Here is a 16877-nt window from a genome sequence, read left to right as displayed (position 1 = left end):
ATAAGGGGCGTTCCTGCGTAGCGACGTAAGTCTGTCACAGAGCCACGTAGTGCTGACGTGAAGGCTCGAGGACAACATGGCTGGCATGTAAACAATTTTACAGAGGCTTTCAAGTTTGTGTTATTGTTATTATGGTGATCCGGAATTCATCTGTGTGATAAGTAACCCCCTCCATGATACATTTACGGACATTACCATGACGACTTCAACCTGATATTTCGGCGTGAAAGTAGGAGGGGGGATGGGATACCAGCGAAAAATGAGACTTTTGGAATTGTTGTACTAGATAGATAGATAGATAGATAGATAGATAGATGGATAGATAGATAGATAGATAGATAGATAGATAGATAGATAGATAGATAGATAGATAGATAGATAGATTAGATAGATAGCCTACCAATGCCAGAGAATCATTGCTTTCCAAACTTATTTCTCAATCTTGCTGATTTCTGTAAGAGATATCACTTAGATACGGTTTAGTTTTGACAGCTGTTGCATCTTTTTTTTTTTCAGAATCAGAACCATGATGATGATGATGATGAAGAAGAAGAAGCTGTGCCTGCTGCGTCCTACTGTAAGATGTAGTGCCCAGAGATGGTACCAGCAGGAGCATAAACGCCATATGAACCACGCTGCCACCTCTCCTTACAAAGCCGTCATATTTGACATGTATGGCGTTCTCCTGCCCTCGTCTGTCAAACTGGTTTCAGGTGACAGAGGAAACACATCTCACTCTTACTAATGAAACATTTTGATAATCTTCACTGTACACACCACTCTATACATCAGCCTACAAGATAATGTAGCTGCAACGTTTGTAATTGAGTATTGAATTATATTATATTATATATTATATTGAATTCTATTCTGTTGTCTTGTCTCTGCAGTGTTTGAACAGCAGAACGGGGTTCCCCTGGGTACACTGGGCCGTGCTATCGGAGCAGGGGGGGAGAGGAACGCATGGAAGAGCTTCATGAGGGGAGAACTGGGGGCGCAGGAGTTTGTGGAGGCCTTCAGGAAGCAGTGCAGCAACATGGTGAGTTCCTCTTTAGACTACTCCTCTGTTCACACGGAAACAAGCAGTCGGTTCCGTCAAGTTCCTGTAGGGAACGTTATGAGAGTACTCTCTTCTCAGTATCCGGTCCCTTGAGGAAGGAGTAGTCAGATGGCTTGGCACTCTCACACTCTTAGATAGTTTTAGATAGTATCCATTGCCTGACCTCAATCTGTTTATCATTCCTCTCCTAATACCCCGCCCCCCAGGCAGGATGTCCAGTTCCCATTGGCTCTTTGCTGTCTGCCCTGACCAGTGGCCCAATGAGGGAGCCCCTGCCAGTCATGATGGAGGCGATCAAGTGTGTGCGATCCAGAGGTCTGAAGACCGCCGTGCTCAGCAACAACTTCCTGACTCTGGAAGGAAAGCCCTTCATGCCTCTTGACCCCACCTTCTTTGATGTGGTCAGCAGCCTCTCGTTACATCCTCTCCCTATTCCTCCTGTCACTGAGAGCTAGGTAGTGATCATACCTCGAGAAACTCTAGCAGCAGACACATTCTCCACATTCAAAGGAAACATTTTATCACAGTGCTGTGGATATGAATATGAATTGATTGGACTAAGCACATTTCAGCAGGATGCTTCCTCTTCCCTCTTCCAGATAGTGGAGTCGTGCAGGGAGGGGCTGAGCAAGCCTGATAGGAGGATCTACCAGCTGTGTCTGGACAGACTGGGCGTGTCTGCCCAGCAGGCCGTCTTCCTGGACGACCTTCAGATCAACGTCCAAGCTGCTTCTGACCTGGGCGCGACCGCCATCAAGGTGAAGGACCCACGCTGTCGCACACTCAACACCCGCCTGTGTAGTTGGAGTAGAGCTGGTGTGATGTTCTCCAAGTGTGTACCGAGTATTAGACCACAGTGTGTGTACTAGGTGTGTGGACGCTGTACAGGTCTGTTTTCTAGGGGTGTAGGTGTTTGACAGTTGTGTGCCAGTGTGTACCAGGTGTGAGATCAGGTGTGCTTCCACAGGTAGAGGAGCCAGCAGCAGCAGTGAGGGAGCTGGAGGGGGTGCTAGGCTTCCCTCTGTCTCTCTCAGGTGCAGCATCTGGATCCTGCCTGCCCCCCATGGACCAGCTCACACAGTACTTGAGGACACGCCTACACTTGGATAACACAGGTACACTGTACACCCCTCCCTGATTCTGACCTTTTACATAGATAGATAGATAGATAGATAGATAGATAGATAGATAGATAGATAGATAGATAGATAGATAGATAGATAGACAGACAGACAGACAGACAGACAGACTCTATGCCCATTGTCTGCTCCTAGATGTTGTTAGTGCCCAGCCTCTGGATCCCAGCCAGTCCTTACACTTCCTGACCTGCGGGGGGCGCCATCTTCTACTGAGAACTCAGCAGCCTGGCTCACAAGCCCTGGAAACAGAGCACAGGTTAATACATTAATACACACACTCTGATTGGTTGAGGGTTGAAGGTTGATCAGTTGATAACCATTCTTACACTTTTAAAGCTGCAGTATGTATGATTTTCTTAGGATTTTAAATATTTAAGTATTTCTATGATAAATCGAGAGGGATTAGTGATAATAATAATCTGGATCTCGAGGGTCTTTATTGGCCACACAGTGAGACACACAACACACGTGAGCGAGGGGCGACACAGCACACACAACACACACACGCACGTCAACACAGCACAACACACAACACACACACGTCTTCAGTGGTCGCCAGTGGAAATTGTTCCCTGCATTTATCCCATCCGAGCCGTCCTCCTCCAGTGGCAGCCAGGAGCAGTGGGCAGCCATCGTTCATGGTGCCTGGGGACCAAGTCCAAGTCCCAGTTCAAGTCCTAGTCAAGGACCGGACTGAAGAGCTGAACTCCTCTGTGAAAACTGTCTTTGTAGACCGCTGTTTGGGTCTGCTACAGCGATTGTAAAAGTAATAATTATTATAATTTGGTGTGGGGTTAAAAAGAGCACTGGGAGGCGTGGCCAAATCGGTGGTTCGAGCAATGGTTCGAGGCGTGCTGAGAACCAATCAGCAACACAGGGCATTCTTCTATTGCCTTACAGTGTAGTGACTCAGCTCAGATCAATTTTCAAAGTTCAAATGGAAAGCACTGGAATCTAGCAGAGTGTGATGCAAAAGATTTATTGCTCTTATTAAAGATGATACAGCAACAAACAGAGTGTGGGTCCGGGAGCCAACTGGAACACCTGGACATGGCGTTATATAGTTCTTTAACATTCCCACCCTCTTAACTTGATCAACACCTATTTTTAAAAATCACCCACCGAAATGGCTCATTCCTAATGGTGTCATAGACACTCCTGAGTCTTACTGTATTGGTACAGATGAGATCACATGACACCATTAGGTTTCAGAGAATGAGTTCACCTGGGTTTGACCTCTGACCAGGTGCAACCAGAGTTCAGCTTTGTTTCTCATACAGTAAAATCAAATAAGATATGAGATAATCAATATAATTAAAATAATCAATGTATATGAGATGATCAATTAAAAATAATCACAACAGGTACCCAAACCCACAAGCAGACTGAATTGTACTTGGCAGATTGAATTTTCTCTCACCGCTAGTCTGCTCTTAGCTTGTAGCAGGCTCATAGCAGAGAAGTTACATCCTGCAGCTTTATCATAGGATCCTCCCATCTCCATATCTGAATGATGTTTCAATTCTTAGTTCCAGCTGGGTAAAAGCTCTTGTGTGAACCTGTGTTTCACAGGGTCCTGAGAGCTCTCAGTGGATCTGGCTTTCCTGCTCCACTGATCATTGACTACTCTGAGGATCCAAGGTGGGAACATAGACACACACACAGACTCACGTACATGCACGCATGTGCACACACACACCCACACACACACACACACACACACACACACACACACACACACACACACACACATTAAGACACAAATAGTAGCACCTCTCTTTAGTGACAGTGCCTCTGTGTCCAGCCTGGGTGGGCCGTTCCTGCTGATGGAGGTGTGTCCAGGGCGAAGGTTCTCTGACCCCTCCCTGCCAGGTCTGGCCCCTGCAGACAGGGCCGCCCTGTTCCAGGCTATGACCCAGACACTCTGCCGGCTCCACAACCTCGACACCACACAGCTACACCTGGAGGACCACGGCATGCCAGGTAAACCCAACCCCGAGTGAAAACCGTCCTTGGAAGGTAACGTTGTCTATTTGTCTGTCTTTACCTTCCTGTCCGTCTGTCTGCCTGTGGTTCTGTCCTGTCCAGTACAGTCCCTGGGGCAGCAGGTAGAGAGCTGGACCCAGGAGTACCGGGCCTCTCAGACTGGGTCCATCCCAGCCATGGACAGACTCATCAGCTGGCTCCCCCTACACCTCCCCAAACACCACTCAACTACACTGGTGCATGGAGACTTCAGGTACACACACACACACACACACACACACACACACACACAAACACACACACACTCACTCACTCACTCACACACACACACACACACACACACACACACACACTCACTCACACACACACACACACACACACACACACACACACACACACACACACACACACATTTTAATATTATTTCATGTTCCTATATTACCTCACATAAGTTGTGAATATGATAAGCCCTGATGTGACACTGTCCCTCTGTCTGCAGGATGTCTAACCTGGTGTTTCACCCAGAGAGACCAGAGGTGTTGGGGGTGTTGGACTGGGGGTCGGCTACCATGGGAGATCCCCTGATAGACCTCGCCTCTGCTTGCATTGCTCAGCACCTACCCCAGGACCACCCCCTATTACCAGGTATAGTGTCAATGTGTGTGTGTGCATGTGTGTGTGTGTACGTGCGTGCGTGCGTGTGTGTGTGTGTGTGTGTGTCATGACTGTTATATTGTTATTTCCTGTTTTCTATTCTCCTAAAAGGGTTGGGAGGCCTGGAGCTGGACCAGCTGGGCATCCCTAGAACGGAGGGTATGATTGGTCAGTACTGTAGCTCCATGGGAGTGGACCCCCTGGCCCACTGGCAGCTCTACATGGCGCTGCGGCTGTTCCACCTGGCAACTCTCCAGCAGGGGGCAGAACGGCTGGCAGAGCTGGCGTGGGACTTCGCCACCAAGGAGGGTTTCCGCGTCTTCAACGCCATGCCCAGAGAAAGTTCCCCTTCATCTCTCTAGACGCCGAAAAGGCATTTGATATGGTTGAATGGGGCTATTTATTTCAAATTTTGAGGGTATTTGGGTTTGGGGATACTTACATAAAATGGATTCAGTTATTGTATAATCTCCCGGAGGCTGCAGTGCAAACCAATGGGCTTATATCGGAATATTTTTCTCTTGGGAGAGGAACGAGACAAGGTTCGCCCCTATCTCCTTTGTTGTTTTGCTTAGCTATAGAACCCTTAGCAGCTGCCATTAGGGTGGATACTGATTTCCCAGGCATATTGGCAGGGGGGGTGGCTCACAAGTTGATGCTTTATGCCGATGATATATTATTATTTGTGTCTGACCCTGCTCGATCAATACCTGGCCTCCTCAGGATCATTGACTCCTTTTCAAAATTCTCAGGTTATAGGGTGAACTGGTCCAAGTCTGAAGCGCTGCCTTTAACAGCGTATTGCCCTGTTACGGCTTTCCAGCCAGGGGTGTTTCAGTGGCCTAAGCAAGGTATTAGATACCTAGGCATCTTGTTTCCTCCTCAGTTGAAAGATGTAATTAAAGTAAATTTTGATCCGTTACTGCATAAAATCTCTTGTGATACTGTTAGATGGGCAGCTCTCAATTTATCAATAGCTGGGAAGGTGAATATCATAAAAATGAATTGCATTCCTAAACTCAACTATCTTATTCATTCTCTTCCACTAGGAGTTCCTCTTTCATATTTCAACTGGTTTGATAGGATAACAGAGGAGTTTATTTGGAGTGGCAAGCGACCCCGGTTACACCTTAGCAAACTGCAAAGACCAATTGAGAGAGGGGGTCTAGGTTTGCCTAAGATTTTATTTTACTACTATGCTTTTAATTTGAGACACCTGGCCCACTGGTCACTTCCTCCTGAGAGGGCCCCTACCTGGTATAATATTGAACAATCAGTCCTTGCCCCAATGTCACCTATGCAAAGTCTGTCTATCAAACTGAGTAGTGAAGCAAAAGCTCACCCTATAATTGCTCATCTGAAATCAGTGTGGTCCAAAGTTGCCCGGTTGTTTAAGTTAGACCCATATCTAAATGTTTCCTCAAGTATCTGGATGAACCCCAAGTTATGTATTGATAAATCTCCTATGTGCTGGGAAAACTGGCTGGAGAAGGGTGTGGTTACATTGGGTGATTTATATTATAATGGGATATTGAAATCTTTTGAGGACTGTGTACAACAATTCGGAATTCCCAGGTCTCAATTCTTCAAATACTTACAACTACGCCATTTGTTCTGGAGGATATTCAGACCACCAGCTCCCACACCTGCCCAGTTATTAGATACAATATTAAGGAACTATGGGAAAGGACATGAGGCGTCTGTGTACTATTCCATGCTGATGCAGGACCTGGGTAGCGGGGCAATGTCAGCTCTCAAAAAGACGTGGGAAAGGGACCTGAATCTGACATTAGAAGATGGGGAATGGAGGAGGATTTGTATGAATGTTAAAAAGATGTCAAGGGATGCAAGGGTACGCCTTATTTAATTTAAAATTATGCAACGCTTTTATTGGACTCCTTCCAGATTATTTAGAATTGGGTTGAGAGATACACCGGACTGCTGGCGTTGTAAGTCTGAGGATGGTCATCTACACAGTACTTCATGTGTTGTGGTCCTGTGATAAAGTACAAGAGTTTTGGATCAGGATATATGATAGTCTATGTGAGATTTTAGGGTTCCAAATTCCATTCAACCCTAGACTCTTTGTTTTAGGGGATAGTGCAGTCCTAACGGAAGGGGACAGACATATTAGAAGCTGGGTGCAAACTAGTATCATGATAGGCAGACAGATCCTACTCAGAGAATGGAAGACAGAGGGTGTGCCTTCAGTCCACAAATGGATCGCCGAGATGGCGAGGGTGGCAGCTTTTGAGAGAATGTCGTATACAAGGTTTGGTGGGTTGGATGTGTATATGAGAAAATGGGGTAAATATTGAACCTTTTTGGAGGGATACTGACAAGGATGGTTAGTATGTGGGGAGACGTGTATATGGTGTTGTGTTGTTTTTATGCATGGACAAAAAATATGTGCTGTACTTATGTTTATCTTTATGGTTTTCTAAAGGTCTAGTTATGTTTTATTTTACGTATCCAGTGCAGACGAGGGAGGATATTCTTGTAGACAACTAATGCAATTCTGTATGTAGTGATGACAAGTTAAGGGGTGTGTGTGTGTGGGGGGGGTTATATGTATACATGGATGTTATATTTTGTATGTTGGTTAAGAAATAATACAAAATTATTAATCATAAAAAAAAGGAAGCTCCCCTTCATTATAATGATGATTATGATGGTGTTGGTGGCGACAGAGAAGGAGACTGACAGACAGACGGTCCTCCAACTCATCCTTGGTCATTTCGTTTGTCCTGGCTCGTTAGCCTTGGACCAGCCATCACCTGGGCCAGGCATTATCTGATTGTGCCCTGCTAGTACAATAATAGAGAAATGTGTTATTTTCTGTTCCACGTTTGTTTTAGATAGTTTGCTAAACTAAAAATTCCTAGGTGTTGAGGTGAAGGTGATTTAGTAAGCCTGCTGCACTGGTGTGAACTCCCCTGGGGCCTGTTGCACAAAACCTGGATATGGGATTAATCCGGGATTTCCCCGTCATCCTGGCTGAAGTTATGGTATGTCACCATGGAGATTTATCCTGTGGAGTTAGCCTGCTCCAGACCAGGCTAAGAGTCAGGGTTTATCAATCGTATCCCATATCTCAGAAACCAATGTGTTCATTACAGTTCTCCACTGCTCATTACACATTGTCATCCAGTGAAGTAGGCCTACTGTCATTATTTAAACATTGTGACCATTATTTTACATTAATGCAGCCTATATTCATGAATTGTATTAGATTCCACATGTGATAGCCATTGTCACTGTTATAATTGTGTTCACTAAGCTGTTCATATTGTTCAGCAAACAGTTCCACCGTGCATCAGCTTAAGACAGGCGGGTCTGACAGGCGGGTCCCAGATTGTGTGCCACCAATGGCAAATAAAATACACATGGAAGGGGGCGCCCCAGTGGCTCATTGGTTAAGGCGTGTACCACGTGAAGGCTAGTCCTTATCGCAGCGGCCCAGGTTCGAATCCGGCCTGGGCCCTGAGCTGCATGTCCTCCCCTCTCTCTCTGACACACTTCCTGTCAGTCTACACTGTACACCTATATAATAAAGCAAAAAGGCTCAAAACATATCTAAAATAAAATAAAAAATACACATGGAAGAGTAACATTACATCACATCACATTACAGTCATTTAGCAGATGTTTTTATCCGAACATGCATGGCCCTTTATTGTATAAGGATAAATCAAAGCAAATAAATAAAATAGGCAAGCAACTGTCATCCATCAAGCCGTCATCAAGCCATCATTTTGAAACTGTCATTCAAAAAGGAGCCACAACACACTATGAGCGTCGCATGGTTGCCTTTGCTCTATTACTTGCCAGGCGAGCAGTTTTGCTCACATGGAAGGAAGCCGCACCGCCCACGCTCAGCCGGTGGCTGCAAGATATAATGTCTTGCCTTAAACTTGAGATGTTGCGTTTTTCAATTGGAGGTTCTGAAAATAGATTTTTTAAGACATGGGGTCCCTTTTTGACACATTTCCACAATACGCAAACATAACTTTTTAGTTGCCAACTATGCCGCTTTTGTCGCATGAGCCTACATGTAGTCTAATTTTACGTTATTTATTTATTTACATAATGTCTACCTGCTCTGTGTTTTCCTCACTGTTTAAACCAGATAAATGTGCCTTTGACTTTTGTGTCCTGCACTTCAGATGACCCTGGGGTTTGAGGGTGGGGGTGGGGTGGGATAGGGAGCTACATAGTTGAATGGCAACAACTATATCCATCTTTGTTTTTGTTTTGTTTTGTTCTCTAACTGTATTGCCTTTAAATTGGCCATTTACCTTTATCCTTGTTTGATTTCTACTTGACATGTACCTGGCCGTACCTAGCTCCCTGTGGGGTTCAATTTTGATTGTATTTTGTGTTTTCCTGTTATTATTGCTGACTTGCAATGTTGAAACTCAATAAAAAGATTTTTAAAAGAAAAAGGAGCCACAAAGTGCTGTACAAGATAGAAAGCACAGAATCAAAGCATACCACACAACCTAAGAACAAATGTACATTTACAAAGGCATGCATACAATTCACCCTGCATGTATGCACAACGAAATACATGTGTATGCAAGACAAATCCATACACCACAAATTCATCAATATAGACACGAGTATATGCAGTAGCCCACCTGTATATACACACAGATAAAAAAGAAACGAAAAACTATAAACGGCATTAAGCACACTACCACATTCAGTACAATTCAGTACAGTGCGTAATGTAGGAATAAGCACAAACAATATCATAGGCTCAAGTCAACTGAAATAATGTAAAACATTGGTTTCTGACCACTCACATTTGCAATTTCAACTGATTGACAATCAGTGGACTACTGTTAATTTTAGGGGAAGGGGATCTATTAACGCCATTCTATGAACAGTAGCGGTTATGGACATTATGAATGGAATTATCATACAGTGATTCGACATCATCAAGCAACATTTTCAGGGTGACCTGTCACAGAATTCATAGTGATGATTTGAGGTCGTATTTATACAACTAAATATGCACATAAATATGGAATACCAAATGTGGTATCTCAGGTTCTCGTCCTCCTGGACCTGAGTGCAGCCTTTGATACTATAGATCATGCAATCCTCATCAAAAGACTGGAAAAGTGGGTTGGCCTCTCTGGTCCAGTCCTAAATTGGCTTAAGACCTATCTAACCGGTCATGATTTCTTCGTTGCCCTCGGTGAATATAGCTCAGGAAAGATCCCTATGACCTGTGGGGTGCCCCAAGGATCGATCCTAGGACCTCTACTCTTCAGCCTGTACATGCTGCCCCTTGGCAGTGTCATCAGGAGGCACAACATTAGCTACCATAGCTACGCAGATGATACCCAACTCTATATTTCCGTAACACACAGTAACTACAGCTTGGTTGACTGCCTTGTCAAGTGTATTACAGATATAAATGTATGGATGTCACATAATTTCCTCCAACTAAACCAGGACAAAACAGAAGTACTGATCATTGGAGAAAAAGCTGACAGAGAGAAACTAGCTGCACACCTAAAAACTCTGGAAATTGACACCAATTGCCAGGCTAAAAACCTAGGTGTCATACTTGACTCAGATCTTAATTTCGAAAACCACATCAAGAATATTACAAAGACATCCTTTTACCACCTAAGGAACATTGCCACGGTACAACCCTTTCTCTCTCAGGCTGACACCGAAAGATTAATGCATGCTTTCATCACAAGCAGGCTGGACTACTGCAATGCTCTACTATCAGGCCTACCAAAGAAAGCAATCTCTAAGCTACAAATGATACAGAATGCTGCAGCACGAGTCCTCACTAAGACTAGACGAAGGGCACACATCACACCAGCCTTATAATCACTACACTTGTTACCAGTCAACTCTAGAATAGACTTTAAAATACTATTACTAGTCTATAAATCTCTCCACAGTCACTCACCAGAATATATTTCCGACATGCTTGTGAAATACATGCCCAACAGACCACTCAGATCCTCAGGTACTGAACTTTTAACAGTTCCAAAAGCCAGGACCAAGAAACACGGAGAGGCAGCTTTTAGTTTCTATGCCCCCAACCTCTGGAACACCCTACCGGAGTGCCTAAGAAGGGCCGAAACAACGGAGGTCTTCAAGCGAGACCTCAAGACGTACCTTTTCGACCTAGCCTACAATCACTAGCTAGGACCTTGAGACACAGAAAGGCAGCCTCAAACCTACCTGTGAATCCTCTGTATACATTGGTATTTATCCTGCTATGCAATGTATGTATATCAAGTAGTGTACAGAAGCTGGTTATCCTGAAACAGGCTTGTTCTGTTCTGACAGCTGTGTTGCTTCAATGACTCAGTGTGCTACTAACCGTTATCTGCCTCTCCTAGTGCCTCTCTCTCTCCCTCCTATTCTCTAACCAGGTCCAGTGTCAGCTGTGGAGCTGTGGATATCGTAGTATTTAGTACACACACACACGTACACACAGACACACATCAGTCCACATCCGGCTTAGGCCTGGACCTGATGCTCTTAGCCTTTCTTGCTCTGAAAATTTAATTTAATGTAATTTATTGTTCTTTAAATGTTCTTAGCCATTAGACAAATATTCCAGGAGCTTGCCCCAGGTTGCCTGTTTCAATATCTGTGTGGTCTGTATGGCTCTATGTGCTACTAACCCTGTTCTGCCTTCCCTCTCCCTAGTGCCTCTCTCTCTCCCTCCTATCTTCTAACCAGGTCCAGTGGATGCCCCACTGTCACCAGCAGACCTCCCGGAGTCTGATAGATACCCCCGTGTCTGCTGTGGATGTCGTAGCATGTCCGTAGAATGTTCTCTCTCCTATGATGCTTTTAGCCTCTCTCACTCTGAAATGTAATTTAAAGTAATGTATTGCTTTATAAATGTTCTTAGCCGGTAGACAGAGATTGATTGATGTGCCAAAATTAATTAAATACATAAATAAATAAATATGGGCTATGAAATGAATATGGCTGTGAAATAAATCCTGAAATAAATAAATTAGGTAATACATATATAAATACATGTAAATATAAATATATAAATGAGTCAATAAATAAATACATTGGTTTTTATTTCAAAATGACGTTTTTCATAATACCATGTTTGTTTATTTATTTCAGGGCACTTTTATTTCATAATGCTACATTTCATAACGCAATGTCACATTTCCAATCCTTATATTCAAATGAATGGGGCGTGGTTATCTCTGATTCTAACCTCCCGATAAAGCACGTTTATATTATACCGCCATGCATTGGCGATTTTATAGGGGGGGCAGGGGGGGCAAGTGCCCCCCCTGATTGGACAGCCCAACTCTGCTCAGATTCTTAAAAAAAAAAAAAAAAAAAAAAAAAAAAATTCTTTTTTTTTTTACTAATTAACACAATTATTAAATACATAATTGTGGTTTGTACCAGTTTGTGTTAGATCATCATTAATTTTAAAAGTGTATTTATTACTTAAACTATGCTACCTTTAAAAATATATATATATTCATAATCCACTAATGGCACAACTCGTCCGTCGAAAAAAATGAGATGTACTGCTCAGTGCTCAACAAGCTACAACTAGCCAACCTGCTCATAATGGCAAAAAGAGCTATAAAAACAATTTACCACTTCTTCATAAAATAAAATAAAATCTGGCAATGCTAATGAAGAAGCTTCCACTCGAAATGACAGCGCAGCAGGTGCAATCGAATGCAGAAGTGCTCCAGAGGCTATCGGAGCTAGCACTAGCACTAGCACTAGCACTAGCACTAGCACTAGCACTAGCACTAGCACTAGCACTAGCACTAGCACTAGCACTAGCACTAGCACTAGCACTAGCACTAGCACTAGCACTAGCACTAGCACTAGCACTAGCACTAGCAACATCACCTTGGGCGAGGAAGCTAGCACCAGCAGGCAGTTGCAGTTTGATGTTGTGATGTTGGGTATGGCCTAGTGCTCGGTCATAAAGTCATATTGACATGCTCGTGGTGTCTAGATGAAGTTTGATGCGTTGTGCATATTGAATTGTCATACGGATTTCTCATTAGCATACTGTTCACAACTGGTATTCTTTGTAAATAGATGGGACAAGACGGCAGAACAGGTTGTTTTTTTTCTCACGTCAAAATGTTGCCCCCCCTACTCTCAGAGGGTAAAATCACCTATGTCTGAGAGTCTAGTTTAGCACAGGATAGTCTAAATGCTGCTTAATAAACCTATATAAACATGATGACTCTACTGGACTATAGAATCACTGCCAAACTCCCGACATGCTGCTGAGGAAATAGTTACTTGTTATATATTCAAATGTTTGGTGACATTTATGTTACTCACTATTGAGATGGAAGTGTTTATGACTGCTGTTGTTTAAGTGATCGGTTAGTGGTTTTCTCTCACCTACTTTTACATCTTAAGTGGTTGTTATTTACCTAAACAGTAAAATAAACACAAGAAAATGAAATGCATGGATCATTATTTATACTGCATGGACATTTGGGATATTTGTTAATTAATTAGCTCTTTTCCCCCTTCACCCCCCCCTCCTCTTCTCCATCCTTCTCCTCCCTCTATACTTCTCTCCCTCCCTCACTCCCTCCCTCCTCATCTCATCAGGGTTCTTTACAGCAGCCAATTTGTGTATTTTCCGGGATATCATGCATTTCACATACTTTCTCAAAACATTCTGTAGGCCTATAGAAGCTGCGTGTTCTAATGGATGTTGCGGGGTAGTTAAGCACATATTAGAACATCTGTGCCAAATCCCTCATATCCAAGGCCCCGTGCGTCATGGCTACTATAATCCAGCTATATCAGTGGCTGTATCGAGGTCTTGTATGGGGTCCATGGACGGGTTTCATGTGATTCGATAATTATAGCTACAAACATGATGATTCGGCAAATCAATAATCTAACTTGCTGCCGTATTACTCGGTTCACCACGGATCTTTCAAACGTAAAGTTCCTTTCCAGTAATCCAAACTCCATATCCAATTCCTGTTTTGATTTTTGATCATTGACTCACACGAACAGACTAATTCCGATTCCGATTTCAGAACGATTAAACTGTAACATAGCCTAGGCTATTTGTATTCGTTGGCGTATTCATAAAAACATCTACACACCCGAATATCACAAACAAGAACTTCTGCGTAAGGATTGTTGACATAAACCCATTCTTAAGTGTCATATTCAAGTCTCGTCATAATATGGGAGCTATAACGTGCGGGAATGGATGAAGGACTTAAAACAAATTGATAATAAGGACTGTATTGGAACATTTTGACAGAATTAGATTATTGAATAGAGAATATTATTTAAAAAAGAAAAGGGCAGGAGTTCTGGGGAGCCTATACCCACGCCCTAGCGGCATATCTCAATAAAGACTTTTTAACTTTTGGCAGTTGCTTTATTTTGAACGAGAGAATATTATTATAGCCTACTATTAACGCCAAATCCAGGATACTCGTGAAGGCGCCTGCGTTGTTATGAACCAGACCTGGAGTAGTGAAAAAGGTGACGACATACAAAACTAAAACCCTCTAGATTCACTGAAACTACCATGGTTAACATAAAAAAGGTGACTGTAGCCAAAAGGTGACAAGTTTGCAGGTCCGTTGAACGGAACGCTGCTCGGCTGCTAGAATAAGACAGCTAATTTAGGCAACAAAACCTTTATTGAGATATGCCGCTGTGCGCGTGGGTGGGCTCCCCAGCTCAGTCTTGTTGTTCCGATCATGGTTTAATTTGCAATAGCACCTTCATCACACCTGTCTGAAAGTGCCAATCAAGTGATTTACAGTGATTTTAGAAAGTAGTTTTGTCAAAAGAGCCTCGCAAACCGTGACGTCACAGAGCGCCCTTGTGACGTGGGCCAGGAGGGGTATAAAAGCCAGAGAGCGACAGAGGAAGAGCAGCCAGAGAGCGACAGAGGAAGAGCAGCCAGAGAGCGACAGAGGAGGAGCAGCCAGAGAGCGACAGAGGAGGAGCAGCCAGAGAGCGACAGAGGAGGAGCAGCCAGAGAGAGAGAGAGGGGGACGTCTTCCTCTCTTTCCCTGACTCTCTCTCGTGGGCTAGAGAGGGAGAGAGAGGAGAAGGAGGTATCATCTCGACATCTCCCCCCCCCCCCTTCTCTGTCTCACTGAGAGAGATTCAGTGAGAGAGTCCTCCTCTCTTTCGCTGAGTCTCTCTCAGTGAGCCAGAGAGGGGGGGAGGGGAGATGTCAAGGTGGTATCTCCTTCTCCTCTCTCTCTCTCTCTGGACCACTGAGAGAGAGTCAGGAAGAGAGAGGGAGATATCCTCTTCTCTCTCTCTCCTCTTCCCTGGCTCGGAGGAGGAGGCGGTGGTGGTGGCAAATTAAAAAATAAATAAAAAACGATTTTAATCATAAAAACTGATTCTGATTCTCATTGTAAGCTATAGTGTTGTTATTAAGATATCCATGTTAGCATATAGGAGTACTGTTACTATAGTTACTGTTAGCACTTCAGACTTAGGGGCTGGGCAGCCTCAGCTGGAGACCAGACCTCCACCTCTGACCAGTGCTCCACCTCTGACCAGACCTCCACCTCTGACCAGTGCTCCACCTCTGACCAGACCTCCACCTCTGACCAGCGCTCCACCTCTGACCAGCCCTCCACCTCTGACCAGACCTCCACCTCTGACCAGACCTCCCCCTCAGCCCTCCACCTCTGACCAGACCTCCACCTCTGACCAGACCTCCACCTCTGACCAGACCTCCACCTCTGACCAGCGCTCCACCTCTGACCAGACCTCCACCTGACCAGACCTCCACCTGACCAGACCTCCACCTCAGCCCTCCACCTCTGACCAGACCTCCACCTCTGACCAGACCTCCACCTCTGACCAGACCACCACCTCCACCTCTGACCAGACCTCCACCTCCACCTCAAATTTAAAAATAAATAAAAACTGATTTTAATCATAAAAACTGATTCTGATTCTCATTGTAAGCTATAGTGTTATTAAGATATCCATGTTAGCATATAGGAGTATTGTTACTATAGTTACTGTTAGCACTTCAGACTTAGGGGCTGGGCAGCCTCTGACCTCCACCTCCACCAGACCTCCACCTCCACCTCTGACCAGCGCTCCACCTCCACCTCTGCGCTCCACCTCTGACCAGACCTCCACCTCTGACCAGCGCTCCACCTCTGACCAGACCTCCACCTCCACCTCTGACCAGACCTCCACCTCTGACCAGACCTCCACCTCCACCTCTGACCAGACCTCCACCTCCACCTCTGACCAGCGCTCCACCTCTGACCAGCGCTCCACCTCTGACCAGACCTCCACCTCCACCTCTGACCAGACCTCCACCTCCATCTCTGACCAAATGTTAACGGTACAGTCGAGCTCTTTGAGTGTGATCTTTACTAGCCTGCTTTGTCTTGTCAAAGGAAAGGAAGCTGAGCCGGAATCCACAGACGTCACCTACCGCGAGATCGAGGCATTGCGCGAGATCGGAATCAGTTAAACCTGGCTACACCCAGGTTCTGTGCAGAGAGGGTCTGTCTGGACGCTGTTACTGGGAGGTGGAATGGAGTGGTCACACTGTTGACATTGCAGTCTCGTATAAAATCATCAATAGAAAAGACAAAACCTATTTTGGTGGAAATAACAAGTCTTGGATGTTGCGGTGCTCTGGTGACGGTTACAGTTTCTACCATGATAAAGTTGAGACTAAAGTATCAGGCACTCGATCCTCTAAAATAGGAGTGTATCTGGATCACAAGGCAGGTTCTCTGTCCTTCAATGTCTCTGACACACTGACCCTCCTCCACAGAGTCCAGACCACATTCACCCAGCCACTCTATCCAGGGTTTCTGCCTTGGAATTGGGGTAGTAGTGCAGAGATTAGTAAACTGTGGTAGAGGAGTGATACCTTATTTCAGTCTATAGAATGAGGCTAGCCTTTCTTTGAGCATCTGAGAGCATTGGCGATTTTATAGGGGGGGCAGGGGGGGCTAGTGCCCCCCCTCATTGGACAGCCCAACTCTGCTCAGATTCTTTAAAAAAAA

The 16877-nt window shown here is 44.6% G+C and overlaps 1 protein-coding gene across 1 annotated transcript; it reads left to right on the top strand.

The window, feature by feature from the left end:
- The first annotated feature begins 78 nt into the window (after positions 1-78).
- On the top strand, positions 79-8959 carry LOC311313601 (acyl-CoA dehydrogenase family member 10-like). Its single transcript, XM_084443768.1, has 12 exons — positions 79-229; positions 517-713; positions 891-1039; positions 1267-1461; positions 1660-1818; positions 2028-2175; positions 2335-2455; positions 3772-3840; positions 4004-4182; positions 4288-4438; positions 4685-4830; positions 4951-8959. The coding sequence occupies exons 2-12, from the start codon at positions 527-529 to the stop codon at positions 5199-5201; spliced, it is 1755 nt and encodes a 584-aa protein (XP_084299894.1). The 5' UTR covers positions 79-229; positions 517-526; the 3' UTR covers positions 5202-8959.
- Positions 8960-16877: the final 7918 nt, after the last annotated feature.

This window comes from Borostomias antarcticus (assembly GCF_949987555.1).
Source record: "Borostomias antarcticus genome assembly, chromosome: 10".
NCBI classification, from domain to species: Eukaryota; Metazoa; Chordata; class Actinopteri; order Stomiiformes; family Stomiidae; genus Borostomias; species Borostomias antarcticus.
The sequence above is the reverse complement of the archived record's forward strand: the minus strand, read 5'-3'. Positions and strand labels throughout refer to the sequence as shown.

What these genes read in the sequence shown, in the direction of transcription:
- LOC311313601 (XM_084443768.1), top strand. Translation starts at nt 527, where the DNA reads ATGATGATGATGATGATGAAGAAGAAGAAGCTGTGCCTGCTGCGTCCT. An exon ending in GGAAGCAGTGCAGCAACATG is followed by an intron (nt 1,040 to 1,266) that starts GTGAGTTCCTCT and finishes CCCGCCCCCCAG; the next exon opens with GCAGGATGTCCAGTTCCCAT. An exon ending in CCTACACTTGGATAACACAG is followed by an intron (nt 2,176 to 2,334) that starts GTACACTGTACA and finishes GTCTGCTCCTAG; the next exon opens with ATGTTGTTAGTGCCCAGCCT.